This window comes from Aquila chrysaetos, chromosome 16, assembly GCF_900496995.4.
Source record: "Aquila chrysaetos chrysaetos chromosome 16, bAquChr1.4, whole genome shotgun sequence".
Classification (NCBI taxonomy): domain Eukaryota; kingdom Metazoa; phylum Chordata; class Aves; order Accipitriformes; family Accipitridae; genus Aquila; species Aquila chrysaetos.
In genome coordinates, this window is record NC_044019.1 from 9,241,658 (window position 1) to 9,264,383 (window position 22,726).

At 40.4% G+C, this 22,726-nt stretch overlaps 1 protein-coding gene across 3 annotated transcripts in view; it reads right to left on the bottom strand.

The window, feature by feature from the left end:
- LRP5 (LDL receptor related protein 5) overlaps positions 1-22,726 on the bottom strand; it is a 170,879-nt gene that overhangs the window by 109,955 nt on the left and 38,198 nt on the right. For 2 of the 3 annotated variants that reach the window (XM_030039100.2, XM_030039101.2), the window contains exons 3-5: positions 8,014-8,211; positions 3,446-3,642; positions 1,348-1,479 (exon numbers count right to left, since the gene is read on the bottom strand). In XM_030039100.2, coding sequence (XP_029894960.1) covers positions 1,348-1,479; positions 3,446-3,642; positions 8,014-8,211 — 527 coding nt within the window. Of the gene's footprint in view, positions 1-1,347; positions 1,480-3,445; positions 3,643-5,645; positions 5,910-8,013; positions 8,212-22,726 lie in introns of those variants that run through there. The other variant, XM_041129178.1, reaches the window with a different exon arrangement.

Genomic DNA, 22,726 nt, shown 5'->3' on the forward strand with positions numbered 1-22,726 from the left:
GCTTGTGCTATCCGCCAACATGCCAAAAGCAGGCTGACCTTCATTCCCACTGCCAGAAACATAAGGTCAATATGAACATCTAAAAAGGTTGTCCTGAGCATTCAGCAATGTTTTTTTAAAAGCTGTGAAAGGGAAAATTTCCAAAGCTGGAAGGAGGAAAGAGAAAGGTATTTCAGCAGCTGCAAAAACTACCTTATAAGCCTTTCAATTGCAGCAGGATGAGCTAATAAAGCTGGCCCTTAAACCCTGGAGGTTCAGTGTTCAAATTCTGCTTCAAGTTCACAAATGAAAGGAATCTATTATGCTTGCTTTAGTACTCTGAGGAATCAAGCCACATCAGAAAATGACTATACTCTTTGACTAGACTCATTGCAAACGCATCAGAGACAGGCAGCAGAGTGTCTTTTAGTTTGTTGGCAGAACATTCTCCAAAACCTTGCCTCCTAGTGTCCTACCGCCGTATCGGTGTTAAATGCCTGCTTTTGTAAGATGCATTTTTAAAAGAGGCTTCCTGGTCAATGATAAAACCAAGCTTTCAAAATATACCACTAGACTTATTCAACTTAGGGATACAAAAATACGCATCTAGTTACACTTCTCAATTAAAACACAAACTATACCCAGGAAAAAAAAAACTCCCAGTGCAATTTTCTCATAAATCCTTCCCACAGAGCAGCCCAAAGGGAAACAGAGGGTTGATTAATCTTCAGAACCAGCAAAACGGTATTTTAGTTTAAATCTTAATTTTGAATTTTTCAGTACAAATTATTTCATTATAAAACTAATCGAAGCAGGGGCAACTCACTGGTTTATCTCTAAAATACTACATGGGCACGTGGACAAATTTTTGGCACAGCGGTGTGCAGAACATGTCTCAAGCATATTGCTAACTTTAAGATGCAACTGGAGGGCAACAAGTCGGCCACCACTACTGCATCATTGACCACTACTGGACGGGAGTAGAAGGAGCAGAAGTCTGTCCATGGTCTATTGTCTAAATGGAAAGATGTCCTACAATAGCTTACTTCTAATAAAATTCCACAATGGGGTCCACATACTACTTCATTCCTACAGAGAACTGGCAACACAAAATACAGTCAAAAGACACAAAATAAATTACAGTCAAATTCTCCAATTTCTGATGCAAGGGATTACTTTAGTTCATAAAAATCACCGTCTGTGGTAGCCTGGCAGGAGATTTGAGTGTAAAATTTCTGCATCTTCATCAGGACGAGTGACATTTCAGTGTCAGGCAGTTCCTCTCAACTCACTTTTTCAAGGCTCAACTTCTAAGCAGCAAACCCCAAACAACTCAATACTATGACTGTAGAAAAGCCAAGCTCCTACCTGATTTGCATGTCCTGCCATCGTCTTCTAGCTGCACACCAGTGGGACAGGCACAGCTGTAGAAGGGGTCTCTTGGAGACAGCAGGCACAGATGGGAGCAACCACCGTTGTTTTCTTCACATGGAGTGTGAACTTCAAGAAACCAAACAGATTTATTTTCTCCATGAGGAAGAAATTATAGATCCCAAATGACTGGCACAAGCTTTAGTGCTAAAAGACAGAGGAACCACAAAATAAAAGTGTTTGATTCCCCCCTCCCCAGCACCTTGCTTCTAGGGGCACCTAAATTGAGATGCACACAAACACTGGTTTTTAAAGAGCTGACAGCTCAGCACATTCCCACTATACAGTTCTTTCAATGTTTCTAAAGCTGAACACAGCTAAGAGCTTTGGACATCAGTTACTTTGCAGATATCAGGTCTGCTAAGCATCATGAAAATGGAAAACAGGGCTTGGAAGATGGTGATGGTGGGGGGGTAACCAGTTCTGTGAAAGAAAGCAAAACATAACAATTTGTACAATTCCTACATTACAGTAGCGTTGCGTGTCAGAAATATCTTTTCCTACTGGAAAGCCTTCACAGCCAGACATATCCCTGAATCACCAGGAAATCCAGAGGAGCAACATGTAAAGTCAGCAATCTTGAAAATGAAAAAAACCAAAAAACCCAAAAAAACTGGGAGGGGATGACGACAGGATGGGGACAGACACACGACAACTGCACACACCTATCTCATTTACATGGGAAAAAAAGTGGCAGCAAGAGATGAAACTGTAACCATAAATAATTATGGAGAATATTGCCAGCTATTAAAAAAAAATAAATTAAATATTGCAAGTTGTGCAAGAGGTCTCCAAAATCAATCCTAGTTTGAATAAGCATCTGAACTGCTTTAATATAAAACCAGAAAATTTGGCTTGTGTTGCTTCCACTGACAGTCAAAAAGAGGTAAAAAAGGGAGAGGAAGGAATCCAAGCCTGATCTTAATGAAGTCAATGGCATCTGAGCTACTTTCAGCATATGCTATTTCCCTGCGTGCTGTATTTTCTTTGTGACTGGCCCAGAAATACTATGACCCAAGGCTGGGACTTTCCCTGAGCTAAAAGCAATGACAAAAATTCAGCATAGACAAACTCTTATCTGGAGCTGTGAGATAAACCAGGGTGCTGTGCATACCCGACAACCTCAATGAAAACATGTTCCATCACCAAGATGATCTCCAAACTCCTTTTACTTACTTTCTAGCCTGTTTACTGACATACTGTAAACTTTACTGGAATGACAAACGTTATCTTTGGGGAAGCAAACTTTACAGTTGGCGTAAATAAAGCAGCCAGTCCAAATGGCAAGAGTATCTCCCCTAGGCAAGAAATGATTTTTCTCATAGCTACTCAATTATATATGTTTCCACACCATTGCTTTTAAGTCCCATTCTCACAATCCTAAAAAAACCCTAGACCAACTCCCACATGGAATCACAGGCATATACAAAATATATGCAGCCTCATTCAACTCTCGATTCTCTACACCTGCCTTCCTTTGAAGTAGGATCATGCATAAAGGAAAAAATAGAGGCACATATATGTTTTATTACAAAAGCTCAGAACTAAATCCCTTCCATACCAAAGCATTCATAAACTATTTGTTACATATTGAAGATAAACACGATCAAGTCTAGACTGCAAAAACCAGACTTGCAAGTACCTGAACATTACATATTTTGTGGTAATTCTACTTACTAAAAAAAAGTAATGGTAAACATTTTTTTCAGTTGTCTTTAAAATAATGGTGTTAAACACATGCCAGGTGAGTCTTTATCATTCTCATTCAGATATTCCAAATCAAAAGATGTCACTGAAGTACTCCACTGGATTTTGGATTTTGTCACCAACTGGAATGATAACTGAGCTCATACCAATTCAGGCTGGAATTTTCAAAGAAAGGTACAGGATTTGGGTACTTATACCTTTAACAACAAATCTCCTGACAAGTGTTCACAACCTTACAACTTCACACTAAACCACTTTTATGATTAACGTTTTTCCTGATAGATAAGTAACAGTCATGCAAAAAGTTTCAGGGAAAAGTAAAACATACAGTATGGCTGCCGGTCTGGACTTAAGACCTGGATGTCCATCGGTGAATATAGGGCGGACAATATTTCTCTCCTTTTCTCTCCTGTCCTTTTGTTACAGGCATGAATGGAGCGCGTTTGCCAGTCTGTCCAATACAAAGTGTCTCCAGACAATGTCAGTGCAAAGGGATGAGTAAGACTACCTTCAACAACCTTTTGCCTAGATGAAAGAAAGAGCAAGGATTAAAAATGCATTGCTTCCACTTGTTACCATGCAGAAAAAAAATCTGTTTTTGTAAAAACTCATATAGGAATCGTCTTCTTTTAACGAATTCACTGGACTGAGAGATTCACCCGGTGGTAAAAGTGATAATCAGACTGAAGTATGTAAAACAAGGCTTTGCCCCTTCATAGCAATAAGGACACAAATATACTGGGTTTCATAGTGACACGGTATCTAATTCAGCTCCACACTGACTTCTGAAAGGCCACATTGAAGCTCCTTAACAGGGTTGTGCAGATACCAAAACACACTTGCCTTTTGGAGGAAACACAGGTCCAAAGAGGGCTCCTCCAATCAAAGCATTACTCTTTTTGTCCCCCTATGCAATATATGACATCTTTGCCCAGGACTTGAGTTGCACTCAGTCCTTTCTTGTAGCAGGAAAAGGAAGAAACAACCCAAGAGTCTCTTTAAATTACCTCTCTTAACTTGGTCAACTGCAGAAACAAATGTATTTCAGATTATCTTTTCAAATGTAGAGCAAGGCTCAGTTATATTTTTTCTAAGACTAAATATTTATAACTAATATAAATCAGAAACATTTCAGGTGTTTTTCAATGACCTCATTCAGCCACACCTCTGCTGGGGATGCATATATTTTCACATTGGTTATTAGCTGAACGGAAAGCCACAAAATGCATGATGTTTCCAACTGTCATGGTTAAACCCCAACCAGCAACTAAGCACTACACAGCCGCTCGCCCGCTGTCCCCCCACCCAGTGGGACGCGGGAGAGAATCAGGAAAATTTAAAACTCATGGGTTCAGATAAAGACAGCTTAATAGGACAGAAAGGAAAAAGATAATATCAGTGATAATAATAATAATAATAAAAATAAAAGAATTGGAATACACAAAACAAGTGATGCACAATGCAATTGCTCACCACTCACCAACCAATGACCAGTTAGTCCCTCAGCAGCAACACGTCCCCAGTCCAGGCCAACTCCCCCCAGTTTATATACTGGGCATGACGCCGCATAGTATGGAATATCCCTTTGGCCAGTTTGGGTCAGCTGCCCTGGCTGTGTCCTGTGCCAACTTCTTGTGCCCCTCCAGCCTTCTTGCTGGCTGGGCATGAGAAGCTGAAAAATCCTTGACTTTAGACTAAACACTACTTAGCAACAACTGAAAACATCAGTGTGTTACCAACATTCTTCTCATCCTAAATCCAAAACACAGCACTATACCAGCTACTAGAAAGAATATTAACTCTATCCCAACATGTCTTCTAAACTCACGGGATCCCCAAATTTATACACATTGCAATAAATTTGTATAAATTAGATTCAGTAGTTTTGGGGACATTTACTAAGCCAGTGAAAACATACTTAACAATTCCTCAGTCAAAACAATATGAACTCCGTTTTCACAAAATTCATGCATTTGATGTGTGCACAAACATACACCTTCCAAACCAGTGTTCTAACACAGCAAACCAGTATTCAAAATTTTCTATCACACAGCTTTGAAAAAGCTGAAGTCTCAGCATCATCTTGAAGGAACGAGGAACATTTTTCTTATACCTAGATTCACATCTGCATTTAAATTGTTACCATTGAAGAGATTACAGAAAAAAACCAAAAAACAGCTAACATTTGGCACGGAAGGATTCTGTTTCATTTTGAGCAGCATAGGTACCATTTGCGTTTCCTGCGGGGGCAGGGCGGAATATAAAAAGTACCCCCAAAATTCTTCATATGTATTCAGACATGGACAAGTTTAGAACAGACTGACACATACAAACAAGTATCTACATACACATGTACAAAGCAGAAAATGTGGAAAAAAGAAAACAAAATTATTATTTTCTCTAGAACAGAATAAAATTGAAACTGCTCTAAAATTTCTGTCTTTCAAATTATCACTACTACTTCTCTCACCATAAAACATGACAGAATAAATAGAAATACTGATTTCACTTTCTCTTTCCACTCTCACCGTTGCTGTCGCCTCTTTACTAGTAACAGCAGTGGCTGTATTCTAGTATCATAGCAGCTGTTTTCCATTATATATTACCCCTATTTCCATCATTCTTAGATATCAAGTCTCCCCTTCTCCTGTAATTACATCCCTTGAAACAGTTCCAGCTGATGTGTTTGCAAACGGAAGCTTGCCAAGATGCAACAGGCAGATTGCTCCAGTAACATTAACCCACCATGCAAAATGCAAATTTCCTTTTTATTTGAATTCTGAAATGATTCTGGGATGGGAGGGGTAGAAGCATATGAAACACCATAAGATTTCTTTATTGACAAGTCTGGGTGAAACTTATTTTGCTCTATATTTAAGGAACAGAAGCAACCTCCAAAGTTATCAACTAGTTTGAACCATTATTGAAGTCTACCTTGACACCAGAACCTAAGAGTCACAACTTCACAGACATCTGTTTCAACATTGATCAGTGGAAGGGAAAGAATAAATAAAAATTTCATTTTAAAACAGTTTAAATTAAGATCAATATTCATGGCATTTTATTAATATGCATAACATTTTAGGAAGGAAGTTTTATGATATGGTAACAATATAAAATATACACAGCTAAATGACATCAAGCTATTATATTGGACAACACCTAAAAGTCCACATGCAGTTAGACACAAGGAATTTCCAGAATGCATCCTGCACAGGCATATCCTGACCTCAAGTGTGCATTTACACCCTCCAGCAGCAATTGGACTCATTAACTCCACTAACCTCATTTATTCCAGTTGAGTAAAATATGTAAGTGTACACCAGTGAGCTGATTTTTTTTTTTTAATGCAAAATACATTAATTTTTCCTAACATACTGTTTCATTTATGGTTCAATGGAAAACTGCTTGGGAGGTGGGGCACATGCACTAATCTATCACAAAGTAATTTGGACAGATTGGTGGAATTAGTCTATTCAAAGGCTTGCTTCCTTTCAGGTGGCCTTTCTCTACCCTAAAACGAGCAAAATAAATTTTACTTACCAATTACAACTTTAAGTTTTTACACAGACAGGCAAGTAAAGTTTATACAATTTGTATGTGCATAGTAACTGCAGAATCAGGTCCGGAAACCTTACTCTCTGCCACTCACCCAAATCAGAGATACATATTCACCTTGTATTGTATGAAAATCTCTCTTAGAATTTGAATTTTGAGAGAGCATTTTCTTTCTGTCTATGAACCTGCACCTAGCCTTTGAGTTACCACTCCCTTCCATAAAGGCCTCTTCCCTTGCCTATACTTCTGACTGTCAGTCAGTACTTGTCATGTACTACAATGCCGCCATTATCTAGCTCTTACATAGCGCTCTCAAAGAACTTAAGAGTGTTTTATAAAGGATGTCAATATTGTTATTCCTCTTTTAGGAGCGTGAAAATCAGGCACAGGATGCACCACAGTAAAAAAATTGGAAAACACCATGGAAAATGCAGTGGTTTTTTGGGGGAAGGCATACTATTCTATTACACAGATATACATAAAATAAAACTCCTTCAACTTTTTACCAAAGCAGAATGACTTCATAACACAGACATTTAAAATGTTATGAAATTATGAAAATGAAAACATCATTTTAAACTATCTGAAGGCCAAAGCCAGACCAGAATGCAGAGACTTGCCGTGTCGGCAGGACATTTCACTGGCAGATGACACTCGCCCTTCAGGACCAACACAACCTGCCCATTGAACACTGCATAGAATTCAAAGTGCAATCTCAAACACCTAGGTCTGCTCCGTCTGAAGGGTCACCTCTCTGCATCTACAAAAGCCAAAACTCAACAGCACACTTAGACAGGAGCCACCAACCAAAACTTCCATACTGTGCTTTCTATCAGGCTTTAGGAAAATCTGCTTCCTGCTTGCTTGGCATCTGAAATAAGGTGAAGTTGGTTAATTTATAGGCGTGCTACAAAGGACATGTTTGGATGATGCCAAGGACAAGTGTGTCTCAATGTGTATTTCCTGCTGAAAGAAAATACAGTAACAATACTGCAAAATCCCAGTCATTAGTTAAATGTTAGATTGGCTAGGGCCAATGATAAGCATCTCCAACTATTTTCAAGACAAATATGAGCCTAAAAATGAAAAATCCTGTTGTACAAGAAGGCTATAAACAGTCTATAGTGAAATACTGATACAAATAGTCTTACTTTTAGAACCAGCTTTATAGTTTGTGAGGCTATTTTACTTTTTGCAAGGCTATTAGCAACTGCATTTAAAAAGAACACTAAGGTATTGGCATTATTCTAGATTACTGAAAAAAACCCACCTCAGTTCAAAATAAATGCAGGAAGTGAGAAATAACTTACACCATATTATTTTCTAAAGGAAACTTACCTAAAGGAACCATCCAGATTTGCCCTATGAATGAAACTCAGTTTTGCATCAGCCCAATAAAGTTTCTGCTCATCAAGATCTATCGTGAGTCCATTTGGCCAATAAATATCTGAATCGACAATTATTTTTCGCGTGCTGCTGTCCATTCCTGCCCGTTCTATTCTAGGTGTTTCACCCCAGTCAGTCCAATACATGTATCTGAAAAAGAAAGCAGAGGTGCACACAAATTAAATCACAATAAATGCTGGTTAGCTTTAGGAACAGAAGGGATGGCAGCTCTTTGCAAAGCCTGTAAGTATATATACATAGAGTGGTGTATATACACAAATGTATATCCCCAAAACTTTAACATACTTATTAACATACTTGTTGACGTGAATCAAACCACAGTTCCAGAGGGTGCAAAAAAAAGTCCTTCATGAGAGCATCTCTCACAAGCATTGCCTCTGCATAATGTATTACCATTCTCTTTCAATGTTGGGCAGCACCTGATTGCTATAAGCATTTACAACCGAGTATCATCCTTGCATGGCCAGCTATTACACATTAATAACCTAAATCACATTCCGAAGCAACTAATTACCTATCCAAGCAGGCAATGACCATAGCCAAGCTTCCTTTTGCAAGTCTGTACACAGAAAAGAATAAAATAAATCAAGTGCCCTGAAATTTGTTTCTGTCAATAAATAAATCATGATTCCATGCAGACTTAGAATGACATTAGATTAAATTTTGGGGTGCTTTTTTTTCCCCTCCCATCCATGTCCCAGTTCCCCTGTCACCCTACCTATGGGCAATTTAAGTAGCCTGAATAGAGACACTAACAGCACTTATCAATTGGAAAGGACCAGATCAAAATGTGGCAAATCGCGCAACGTCTGACTGAAAAGTTGAGACTGTACAGTTAGGAGAGAAATTGTCTGATCAGAAGAGGCCAGTCAGTTCCCAGCTGGCAAACATTACTCAGCATAGTATATCCAGGTTGCAAATTTGGCATGCCAGGGGTGCAAACACAACACAGCCGACCCCTTGCACAGCTACCTCAGGCCAGTCAGAGAAACAATATTGCCAATACAGCCACTTCTGGCAGGGCCTGTGTCAGGAAGCCTTTGACCCAAGTGAGCCCTCAAACAAAATTAGGTGTATGTGCACTGATTGGACTCTCCACCACTCCAGTTCATTGCACTATAGTAGATCAACAATGGTGCCGGATGGGCATCAGCTGGGTAAGTGCACCGAGCTACATCTAAGCTAAGTCCTGCTACCACTGGAGCTCCAGAAAAGCATGGTAAAGAGGCATCTATTCAGTCCTGCAGAGCCCACGGTTAGCCAGACTTTTCATAACCTGGATTATCCCAGACCTTCAGATCCCCTGCAGAAGACAGCATTGGCTATGCAACCATGCTAGGAACCACAAAGGAAGTAAATGAATGTGCACTATGAACACACACAGAGGAAAAAAGCTTCATGGTTTCTTTTATGAAAGAATGCCATCCACTTTGGGAACAAAGAGGGGACTACATTTGCAATTGCTGTCATGTTCCTCAGCAGGATGTTCTCCCCTTCGCAACAAAAGCTGCTCCTGTAAACTGCAGTAGCTCTGTAGCTGCTTCATGTGCAGCTGGGACCATCACTTCAGCCAAGGAGGAACAAGCAGCTGTACAGTTATCCCCAGCACACGTGCCTCACAACTCATTTAGGCTTAAAATGCTATGCTCTCCATGTACATACTGCACCCTGATTCAGCTGTACCTCCAGTTCCAGCGCAGTCACAGCACCTGTTTAGACCATTCTGATCACAGCAGCATACCTAATCATTAGCATGGGTATCCTACTGAAGAGGGGAATATAGATAAAAATACAGATACACACAGACAGGTAGAAATGACTCACCTGTATCACAATACACATACACTTGAGCATGGGAGGGTAAAACAAGGAATTTCTAGTTGAAATGGTAAAGCTTCCATTCAGATGAGTCCTCAGGCTTCTGAGACAGCTCACCTCAGAGTGGCTGCAGCGGACTCGTGTCCCCAGATGCCTTCCCCAAAACATCTCAACTCCAGCAGCCAGGACAGAGTGACTGCTCCTGAAGAAGCGGCAGCAGTAGCTGAGCTGCCCCAGTTCATAGGACAACCTATGAATGTAAATTGCCACTCATTTTGGTTTTCCTCAACAAGTCAGGCTGTAATTTGTGGCAGCTCAAACTGTGTGGGGAAGCAGCTATTGAGAAACAATGGAAGCCAGAGAAAAGCAGACATAAAAGAAACTGTCTACACAAACAGCTGGTGAATCAGACTGTGGAACTGATCCGGCCAAATACTCGGTTTTGGTCAGGCCAAATGAGTTCTCTGATCTGGCTCACCTGCACAACCTTTAAGTATTCAAAGGTGTTTTGGGTTTGTGTGGCAAGGTTTTGGTAGTGGGGGAGGGGGCTACAGGGGTAGCTCCTGTGAGAAGCTGCTCGAAGCTTCTCCAAGGCTGAGCCCATCAGTGACAGTGGTAGTGCCTCTGTGTTAAGAAGAGGAAACCTGCAGTGGAGGAGGGCAGTGGGATGTGAGAGAAACCCCTGTGCAGACAGCAAGGTCAGTGAAGAAGGAGGGGGAAGAGGTGCGCTGGAGGAGGGATGCCCCCGCAGCCCATGGGGAGACAGCAGGCTGTCCCCTTGCAGCCCATGGAGGGGAGCGGGGGAGCAGATGCCCACCTGCAGCCTGGGGAGGTGCCCACACCGGAACACGGGGATGCCCCCGAAGATGGCCGTGGCTCCATGGGAAAACCTGTGCTGGAGCAGCCTGTACCTGAAGAACTGCGGCCCACGGAAAGGACCCACACTAGAACAGCTCACGAAGAACTGCAGCCCATGGGAAGGACTCATGCTGCAGAAGTTCATGGAGAACTGTCTCCCGTGGGAGGGACCCCACGCTGGAGCAGGGGAAAAGTGAGGAGTCCTGCCCCTGAGGAGGAAGGAGCGGCAGAGACAACATGTGATGAACTGACCCCAACCCCCATTCCCCATCCCCCTGTGCCACTGGCAGGAGAAGGTGGAGAAATCAGGAGTGGAGTTGAGCCCAGGAAGGAGGGAGGGGTGGGGGGAAGGTGTTTTAAGATTTGGGGTTTACTCCTCATTATCCTTGTTTTGATTTGATTGGTAACAAATTAAATTGGGGTTCCCCCCCCCCCCCCAAATCCAGTCTGTTTTGCCCATGACCATAATTGGTGAGTGATCCCTCCCTGTCCTTGTCTCGACCCATAAGCTTTTTGTTATATTTTTCTCCTCTACATCCCACCAGTGGGGAGGAGTGAGCAAGCAGCTTCATGGTGCTTTGTTACCAGCTGGGCTTAAACCATGACAAAAGGACACCGTGATCCACCTCTGCAGGAATGAAGACGGACAAAAGATGGACTGTTGAATTAAGAAAAACCTGGCTATTAAAGGTGACTTTGGGTTATATCATATGGCTATGACAGTCCCAAACTTACTCATATATTGAAATGTATAAACGCAGACTAAAAAGGAGCTTAGACCAAAATCAAAAATCCCATGACAGTTATTTAAAAGCAAAACCAAAGGAGACAAAACTAGCTAAGTCCAATTAAACCTTAAAAGTAGGTTAAAATAAAAAGAATGAAAAAATATCCCCAAAATTACCCTTGAGCAAAATTCCTCTCCTCAAACCTCCCATTAAAATTGCAGCCTGCCCTGAAGCTCAATGCATTCAGATGAAGCAAAGGAAAAAACAAGTCTGTAAGCCAAAGGGCCCTCACGGATTTTCTATATTAAAGGAGCTCCAGCTCAAGAGCCTCTCCCCCCCAAAAAACCTGTTGGCTATTTCCATAGGTGATGTGTGTTTATCCTTGGCCACACAGACACTGTTGGACAAAAGTAGTACTTTCAACTTCACACATTAATTTGCCACAGGAAAATGAGATCCCTAGGTTTTAACTCATTAACAGGTACCAAGTTCAATCCTCACCAATGTCTGTGTCAGTCAAAGGTCTAAAACTACACAGTATTAGCAAAGTAAGTGTACCACAAAGGAAAGCTAGCAGGATGAAGATGCATTTAGACAGCATGTAGAACAATCTGAATGCAGTCAGCATTCTTTCAAAGCATTTCTCTCCCAGTTGGACTTTTTTAATGCAACATATAAAAGATTATTATTACCCTGTCACCACCTCATCCTGATTGTAGGGTGTCTCTGCAATCCTGGAAGTATCATAAAGCTGATCTTCCTGGTGAACTTTCCAGAATATATCGAGTCTCTGCAGTAATCAAGCACCTACTGAAGTAATGGTTTCACTCCCTCCATGTGCTACAAAGCACCCCCGTGGTCCATCACAGGAAAGCATGCCAAGCAAGAGAATGGCAAAAGCAATTCTTGTCTCCATTTAACCTCCTCCCCTTTTCCAACAGGTTTCCACCCTTTCTGCAGGCAGCAGGTCCTGAGTTGCCATCAATTATAGGAAATCAGCTCTGGTTTGGGGGTCTCTGAACACATCAAGACCCTGAAGTGGGAGTGGGAGTTTGGATATCACTGTAAGAAGAGACCAGTTGTTTGTGTAACAGGAGTGGGAGTCTCTGGTTTACATTTGCCAAATGGAGCAGTTCCTCCCCTGGTTCCTACCCCTGGTGCTGACATTAGCACCCTACAAGAAAAAAAACAAAAACAACTTTCAGTTACCTTAGCAAATGATCAGTCCAGCCAATGGTTCCACAGCAGTGGTGCTTAAACAGAAGGAACAAATAAAGGCAGCGGCCACACAGCTGAAGCCATCTATGAAACTTCCCCAGAGAAAGAAGCACTACTCTCCAACTCCCCCTAGATAAGTCACTCACAAATTAGGGCCTTGGACTCTACAATTAGCTAGGGCTAATTAAAAAAAAAAAAAAAAAAAAAAAGCGCCATTGTGAGCAAAATTCCCTGCTAAGCAGCTATCACAAACCAATGCTCTTAAAAAACCCCCAACCAAACAGCACTAGAGAAGCACTGAACAAAAAGCAGCCCTGGGACAAACTCTCAGGTTACTTTATTCAGTTCTTCAAGGAAGCTTAAGTGTCTTCTCCCTTACTGGGTTTTAACCTTTAATTCCAGACTTTCAAGGCAAAAAGGAAGGGGGGGCAGGGGGAGAAGAGATTAACATCTAATAATAATTTTGCAACAATTACACCAATTCTGTCCCTAAACTGAATTGCACTTTGTTACACCAAAGAAACCAGCAGGAACAAAGCAGAGCAAAAGCCAAAGCTTCATCAGGGAGATGATGTAAATTTATACTTCTTTCTGAACACACAACCACTAACAGTTTATCCAGTCTATCATCCAGTAGCCAGAAGTACCAGACTCAACAGTTTGTAAAATTCAGTTACTGCTTTATTAGTAAGCACAGTAGCTGCAAGCTTTGCTACCAAGCTTTCTAGTCAGAAGGCAATTAAACAAATGCAGTTCAACTGCAGTCAGCAAGTCACTGGGTTTTGGCACATACTTAATTACCACATTGAATCAGGGCTTGAATAGTGCTTCAGTACTATCATAAGAATGGGACTGAAAGTCACCTTGCAAAAATAATCAGATTTTAAAGTTGGTAAACTGCACTCCAGCAGTCTTTTTTTTTTTTTTTTTTCCTCCTGCTTAACTCATTTTAACCAGGTGCAGGAGCAAAAACAGGATGAAGACCATACTTCCCCTCAGTTTTAAAGCTGCAGGTCATTTCTTATTTCCTGGCGCTTCACCTCTCTTGTCATCATTTTTGCAAAGATTAGAAATCACGGCCATGCCCTCAAAGAGCAGCCAATCAGCCATCGGAACTGGAAGGTATCACAGACATAATAAAAAGCGGCCAACACTGCCCAAACGCTTTTTCCACCTCCTGAAATGCAGTAAGGTTGCCAAATCTTACATAACCTGCTTACACAAAAGGAGCCAGTTGTACAGATGATGTAAATCAGCAAAAACTCCTCCAATTTCAACAATGTTCTCAAACTTATATGAGCCCAGGGCACAAAACAGGAGTTTACAGGAAATTGCTACAAAGTTTAGATTCCTGCACATTTAAAACTTACTTCCCCCATCCCACCTTTAAAGTTACAAAAACTCAACCGTGAAATTAAATAGCACCAATTGTTTACAGAAGGGAAAAGAATGGCTATCTTGTAGAGCATTAAGCTGCAAATTACTTACTCAAATTACCTCTTTCGTTTTTTTCAAGCACTGAACGTTGAGACCTGGATGTTCTTGACAAAAAACATTACATCAAACCCCAAAATATGCCACAGCAGGTAACCATCACAACTAATCACATTGTATTCAAAGACATGTATTTAAAGCAAAGCAAACAAAACCCCCAAGAACCACCCTTCTCCACTACAGTTTTCTTACAACATGTTTTACTCTGACAAGTTTATTCTTTTAAAATATATACATTACACATATAAATAGTATGCTATTTGGCAACTGAGAACAAAGAGGAAAAACATAATTGCCTGTCAACTGATGGATGCTCAAATACCATTGCAATGAAGTGCTTGCAAAGAAAGACCACATCTTTCCCTGCTCACCCATATGGAAGGGAGTAAGACACCCTAGTGATTTCTCAAAGGTAAATAAGCACACACTCGATACAGCTTCAACAGCCTGTTAAAAAGTCAGGATACATGACACCATGAAGCTGAAGAATCCTCGGAGAGAGGGACTCAAGAAGATTTCCAAACACATTAAGTTAGAGAAGGAGGGCAGCAGTAATGAGATACTTGCAACACTACTTGGGGAGGTTAGAAAGAGAATTTTCAACTTGGAATGCAGTATTACTGCAAATATCTCTGATACATTGAGAAAAAGAAACTGCACTGGTAGGATTTCCTGGGGGGGAAAAAAAAAAAAAAAAAAGACTTGCACATGCTTTGTGTGTTACACACTTTCCCCTCTAAAAGAATGTCCAGCACATTCTATGCAAAAACTCTACAGGGAACAGAAAAACAGCCGTAAGAAGATAAAATGAGCCTTCATAATTGCTCCTCATGGTCACTAGATAAGGTACAAAAGACAACACAATATAACTTTTTCTTCCCAGACATTTCTGAGGAGACATGAAGCAATATTATACATAAAGAAATAATTTCATATTGAAAGCACTTCACAAGCAACTCAGCATCACACCACCACTCTAGGGTGGTCAGGGAAGTCGCAGAAAACAAGGTAGGGAAAGGACCTCATTGAGGTCACAAGCCCTGCACCAAAAAGGCTGCTTTTTCACAGAATCAGTGAATTCCTGAGGTTGGAAGGCACCTCTGGAGATTGCTGCAACTCCACCACTCAAAGCAGGGTCAACCAGAGCAGGTTACCCAGGACCTCATCCAGTCAGGTTTTGAGTATCTCTAAGGTTGGAGACTCCAAAACCTCTCCGGGCAACCTGTTCCAGTGATTCATCACTCTTTCAGTAGACAAGTATTTTCCTTCATTTAAGTGGAACTTCCTCTACTTCAGTTTGTGCCTATTGCTTCTAGTCCTTTCACTGGATACCATTGAGAAGAGTCTGGCTCTATCGTCTTTACTCCTTCACATCACATATTTATACACAGTGATAAGATCCCCTGAGCCTTCTCTTTTCCAGGGTAAACAATCCCAACTCAATCAGCCCCACCTTCTATGGTGGATGCTCCAATCCCTTAATCATCTTTGTGGCCCTTTGTTAGGCTCACACCAACACATCCACATCTCTTCTGTGCTGAGGAACCCAGAACTGGACACAGTACTCCAGGGTGGCATCACCAGCACTGAGTAGAGGGGAAGGCTCACCTCCCTTGATCTGCTGGCAACACTCCTAATGAAGCCCAGGCTTTCTTTTGCAGCAAGGGCATATTGCTGGCTCATATTCAGTTCATTGACCCCAGGTCCTCCTCTTCTTTCAAAAAGTATGATTTAGTTTAGGAAAGGGAAAAATAGTCCAAATATCACTACCTTCAACCCATTTTAAGACACACTGCAGCAACTCAAAAGTCAGGGGATCCTCCTACCAAAAGGTGTAGAATGAATTGTTAAACTCTCTCTCCATCAGCTTGTGAGACACCTCCCACCCTCTGCTGTTTACAGGTAGACCCAGTCATGACTTAACCTCTGACTTAACTACCTCTACCTAAAGTTAAGCCTAGATTTCTTCCTCTCTCCATAAGGAACACTGGATCGAAGCGTATCAGGACAGTTCAAGAAATTATGTCTACACACTGTACTGACTTAATGGAGGACAGGGGTCCAGCAAACATATTGAACAACAGTAATTCAATTGTGCAAGTAAGGTGATGGTTGCTCTCTTACAGATCTCACAACTGCCCTTGAACATTTAGCTCAAGCCAATGCGTTTTATCTATTTCAGCATGCTGATGCAGTTTAACTCAATGTTTGGGAAAACAGTACACTCAACAGGCAATAATTTGTCAAGGCATGCAATCTAAGCATGTTCATTTCCACGCTTATGATTTTAAACACAATTTAACAAAACCCTGTTTTAAGTACACATTCAACAGGTTATGTGGAAAAACTCTTACTTCAGCTTATACTATTGCTTAATTTTACATGAAAAAATTAGAAACATGTTTTGAGTTAAACCAAAGCCACCTATTCATGACAAACAGAATGGTGCCAGTCCAGCCAGACCAACACGTCATATATGCCATGACTTCCACACTGCCTCTGTGCAGCTATAAACTGCATCCATCACGTCCTCTAATCAAAGAGAATCCCAGCTTCCACCATCTCTTTGGTCCCAAAGCTACATTCCTCACTTCACCTGAGAACCCAATGCAAGACACACTGGCACTGAGACAACCAAAGCCATCCTGTTCCCTTAAGAAATGCTGTAGAAATTAAAAAGATAAGAATACCGTAATTCCCAAACTACTTAAGAAGACTATATGCATACAGGGCAAAGAAGCCTCAGTCTCCAGGACTCAGGATATGAGGAATCACAGAACTTGTAGCAAAAAAAGAATGCTAACAGTGGAGTGAGTTCAATGGGGTTATTAAGGAAGTCTACACATTTCTACCTCTTCCCCATGCAATTCCAGTTGCGGGGGGGGGGGGGGGGGGGGGGGGAATCACTTTTTTCTGCCATCTCTGAACAGGCAGCTCTGCTCTCAAATGAAGCAAATGGTCTTTGAACAATTTATGCCCTTTAGTCATATGTATGAGCAGGAAAAGAGACTGATGAAACATTTATGGAAAGGCTGCCACCATCAAGGGCATCCATCTGAAAATTAGAGTAAATAACACTTCCCACACGAACTTCAAGTTTCACATGCATGAGACTATATGCAGCTATTTGGCCACACAACATATCAAAAACTTTCCAACTCCCAGAAATTACAGCCATACCAAGATACTGGATATGACTCGTAACCAATTTTATGGTTGAGTACTTTTCTTACATTCTAAGAAAACAACCGTGCTACTCATATTCATCCTCATTACAGTGTTTCAAATAATTAACCAAAAGCTTCAAAATAATTTTATACTTGAAATTAATTACTAAATAGAGACACACAGAATATAAACTAATCTCCAGCTTTCAAGGCAGCAATAATCATGCTTCACTCAAAAACAGGACATCTTCTGCATTTTAACTGAGTAGCCATAAGCAGAAGTAAGAGTTGCTAAAAAAGCATAATCTTTACCAAAACCATGTTTGATATTTTTCTTCTTCAGTATTTTTAACAGTCACGAATTTTATTCAGTATTCCCTCTCCCCTCAACTATTGCAAAGGAGATAAGATCAGATGATACACTGTTAAAAACATTTCACCATTCACAGTCATTTAAATCAAAATATTCAAAGCCTCAGTCTACTGCAGCTCATACAGATCAGGCTTCAGCATACAGATCCCAATGATTTCAACACAGAAAGCCAACATGCTTAACCTTAAGTACACAACATACTGCTGTGTGGGACCAAGGTCCTGGTGAATCAGCAGTAAACACCACTACAGTTTTATTTAAGTGCTGCTATAAACACAGTTGTGAGTTATGTAAGAACAGCTACAGGTCTGATTCACGGTTTTGCTGTGACACTGGGGAAAAGTTGGATTAACAACTAGGCATGTCTGAGGCTTTTAACTTTAGACTCTGAACTGAGAGCTTTCTAATCTTGATAGCTGTCCCTTCTAAATCCATTTTTGAATATCCCACTTGTGATATTTAGTCATCCAATCCTTTCCTTCCTTCAGTGCCAAATATATGTTAGGTCAATGACAATCATTGCTTGTGGATTTTAGCTAGTTTGCCAGTGACAGTCATTGCTTGCAGATTTTGGCTAATTTGCCATAAGCAACCCGAAGCGATGGTTAGGCTGGGCTATGGCACACACTTCCCTAACGGTGTTCAGAACCTGATTAGACTTGTTTTCACCTCTAAACCAATGGCCACTCTGCAGAATGCCAAAACTGATGATTAATAGCTTTATCCTTTGTACTCAATAATTTTTTTTATTGCTGTTTTCTAATTTGCATCTTATTTCCTTCCCCTAAAGCCTCTGCTATTCCAAAAGGGGAAGACTGCTCCATAAATGAAGTCGGCTTCTGCGCTAGTCCGCTGGCACTTCCACTGCCCAACAGACCCATAGCAAGTCATGAAAGACATTTTAAGAACTAAAATGAGGGAGGAAATGTAGAAACAGGTTTGGAGCTTTCCTTCAGCCAGTCACACCACTTCAAAAGTCCTTGCTCCCCTCCTCCACAAACATCATTTCTACAAACCCCACCAAAGTTAGCATGCCAGCTCGGGTCTGGCCAATTCAACAACCCCAGTGACTGCACCAAGGCTGCTGCTACACACATGCAAAAAACCCCACAAGACAGCACAGTTTTTCTGGAGGCAATCAGGTTTTATTTTTCCTTAAAACAACCATTTCACAGATGTCAGATGTTTCAGCTCTTTGTGCTTCAGCAGACAGAGGGGGCAGAAACTTCTCAAGCAGTACTGTCTGCTGAATAAGCCAAACCATAGAAAATACAGCCTGAACTTAAACAGTACGCTTGCTCCGGAAGATATCGCAGCAGCCATCACACAACTAGGAACAAATTCAAGATTTATATTAACCAAAGCAGATGTTTCTAATACATTGTAGGCTTTAATAATGTGAACTAACCACTTCATTAAGCACTCAGCAGTGAAAATCAGATTTGAGGATTACAGATATGCCACAGCTTCTCAGAATCAGAGCCCTGTGTTACAGGTTGAAGGTAGCAAGCCTTTAGAATTAGATTTAGAGGTCCAAGATTTAATGGCCCTTATCAACACACATTCTAGGCTGTTCAGATCTAAGATCTTCCCTACAGGACTGAGAATTAACTCATTTGTTTTGGCTATGCATTCATATGTTCTCTTCAAAATTTCTTTTTGGGAAACTGAAGTTTGCTTGCCTCGACACATGATAAGGACCTGCTTCTGAAATGCATTCCTGCTTCTGGTTCTTTGCACTGTGTTGCACAGAATTTGAGCTATGTCTTTAGTTGGTCTTAAATAAAATCTTTACATACACTAACCTAAGTTTTGTTAGAAGTTGCTGTCCTGAAAACACAAAAATACTTATGCAAAAGCTGTGAACTCAAACTTAATAAAATACCAACACTACTGAATCCCCCATCAGCGGTCCACCTAGCAAGAATGTATATAAATGCTAATGTTCTCCAAAACAGTGCTATGAATTTTAGCCTAATGTCTTCCATTAAATAAACTCAGCTTCACATAACCTACACCAGGTCTGGGATCTGGATGTTCAGAACAAAATGTCAGTGAATTTGCAGAAAAAATGTTTTGTACTCTCCTCTGTCTGCTTAGTTCATCCTTAATTTCAGGGAAGCAGGATAATTGGTTTATCACATATTCTGCCTGCTTTGATTCCTAGAATATCTAGTGGATCCAGCAAGAAAACTTTAAGGTGTATGGAAAAGAATGCCATGTTACATATGATACTGTCTTGGAGCATCAGAAAATCCTGTACATTTAATGATTTTCACTAGCTGGGAAGAGTAGAGACCCACAGACGATCTGCAATAGTCTCTCACAGCTTGCCTTAAAAGAAAGACATTTTAGAAATGATCTGAATGATTGTTGGGAGAGATGACAAGGGCTTCTCTCTTTCAAGTTATAACCTTCAGATAAGCATTGCCGTTAAAGGAGGAAGGTAGGCTGAGTGTCGAAATGATGAAGCTGTCTTTAAAAATGGCATTACGCCAAAACCATCAAACTTAATATTTAGCAAGCCCACCAAAACATCAAAAAAAATCAGACTTTTGAGCGTCAGCCGGAAATCACAGAAAAACAGGCTTCGAAAGGAATCGCTATAAGTCAGCTAGCTCATCTCCCATGCCCTAAGGCTTCGTCATTACACCTATAACATTCCTGAGAGATGATCACTGTATATTCAATATGTTCTCCTCTATTCTCTAGAACTAGTCTATGTCTTAGAACCGCACTCAAAATGGAATAAAACCTATTTATTAGGCAAATGCCACGCTGGGCACGACATCCCACTGTGAACACCATAACATTAAATGGAGTCCTGCATCCATCTCTGCAGAACAGCCTTACTAAAGCTAAAAGAGAAGAGAAGGTGTCACCCATCTACACAAGGACATGTTATTTTGTCAACAGAAGGAAATCAGATTTGTTTGACACGGAGCATTCTTAACAAACCCATGCTTGGGCACTATTAGTATCGGCTAAACATTTACAAACTGCTTATTTGTCCCATTTTTCTTCTGGGAACAGAAGTTGACTGGCCTATACCTAATGAAGTTTTCTTCCTCATTTTCTAAGCTTTCCCACACTTTTCTAGAAGAAACTGTTAAAAGGCCAAAATCACATTTGCGGAAATTATTCCAGACCAAAAGCAAATGTCTAGCAACTTTAAGGCTGCATCAACTATTTGAAGAATCCTAGTCTAAATGTCATCAGATTTTATGATCCAGAAAAAAAAAACCACAAACTTACTGAAGTGCTCTAAATTTTAGCACAAATTCTTACTCCTGTCAGTTGTAATAACTGCATTAGCCACCTGATCACAAAAACTTATTAACAAAAAGACAAATTAAAAGGTACTAAATGGTTCTTTTTTTTTTCCCAGAAAATACCACTAAACCAGGAATAACTGGTTCTAGGGGAGCTCAAACCCAGAGCCTGCTGTGCCTAAATCAAATGTAATGATCAGTACTTCACAGATGCACCTATGAAATATTTCAGAACTACCATGTGAAATGAAGTGGTTGTAAAAGCAAATTAAATTTGAATGTTTTATTCCACAAATATACAGAAAGCATGATTTTTTGGTTTATTAAGTTTACTATATTAGATAGTTATTTGGAAAACCTGCCTTTAATTCAACAGGACACTTCTGCAATATTGGACTTTGTCACTTTTACCCAGAAAAGCAGCAATATGGAGGCTAATTTTAATAGACCATAGCAGGGATTAATTGGTTAATTATAAAGGATACACGTATCGCTGTAATACATTTTCACAGACCATTTATTTATGTTGCTTTGTTGCATTGGATTAATACACAAATCAAACAGGCTAACAATTAGAAACGTCTGCCACAAGGTAAAACCGATAAAGGCGTTTCACATAAAGCTGCTGCTCCCAGTGGAAAAAAACCCCAACTTGTAGACTGAACTAATGATCAGGACAGCAGCACTGGCAACTCAAGGAACTGATCTGAGCAAAAGTCAGAAGAACTGTCATTCTCTCCTCATCTCAAGCAATTTTGTTGATTAATACTAGAAAGTCTCAAGTTGACCAGCTCACAATCAGACATCTACATTTCTGGCAAATGAATCTTCTTCTTTATATTAGCCCATTCCACAGTAACTGTTCATACTTGCACACCTTCCCTAGAAGAGTAAATGCAAGATACTTGGAAGTGGAGAACCCTTCTGGGAAAGAAAGAATAGGCTACCACAAATCTACAGAAAGGCAAAAACAATGTAAGATACCTAACACACACCAAAACAGTGTTTTCTGTTGTTACAGTTACTGGATTTTGTGTATGTTTAAGAAATGTAGCACATCTGTTCTGCACAGAGTGCTGCAAACTGCTGCACAGTTCTGCTGCAAAGAACTGCCTTTCAAAGTCACGCAAAATAAACCATGCCTGCATCCCTCCTTCCAAACACAAACAGAAGTTTGCTTGGTGCAGAAGCACTGCAACTTCACCATCATCACTGATGATTTTAAGAAAGCCTTCCTTTTGACCTGTACCAACAATACTTTCTCTCCCGGTTGTTCTAATGCAGTTTTCATTAAAAATAATAATCTCCTATGTCCTGTAGCATAGGAGCAATATACTACCAGAAATCCCCAGTTAATCCCTTCAGTTTTGCAAAACAGGAGAGTAAAAAAGCACATAATATGGCATGAAATGTATTGCCACAACCAATATTTAAGCTACCTTAAAGAAAATAGTCAAAAGGCAAGGAACTGCATCCACTTATGAGATGTCAGCCTAGCACTGGTATTTCATGGAAAGCACCATTCCACTCTCTCTGATCTACCTCATTATAAAATACTCAATTTAACATCATATTCCCTCTTTAAATTATACTACTGAACTCTAGATCTAAAGTTAGTCTTCAGCATTAATTAATTCTGCATGGATTACTTGCTGTCAGGATACACACAGGATTCCTGCTAATTTATTTAAAATACTTCAATACAGCAATTTGCTA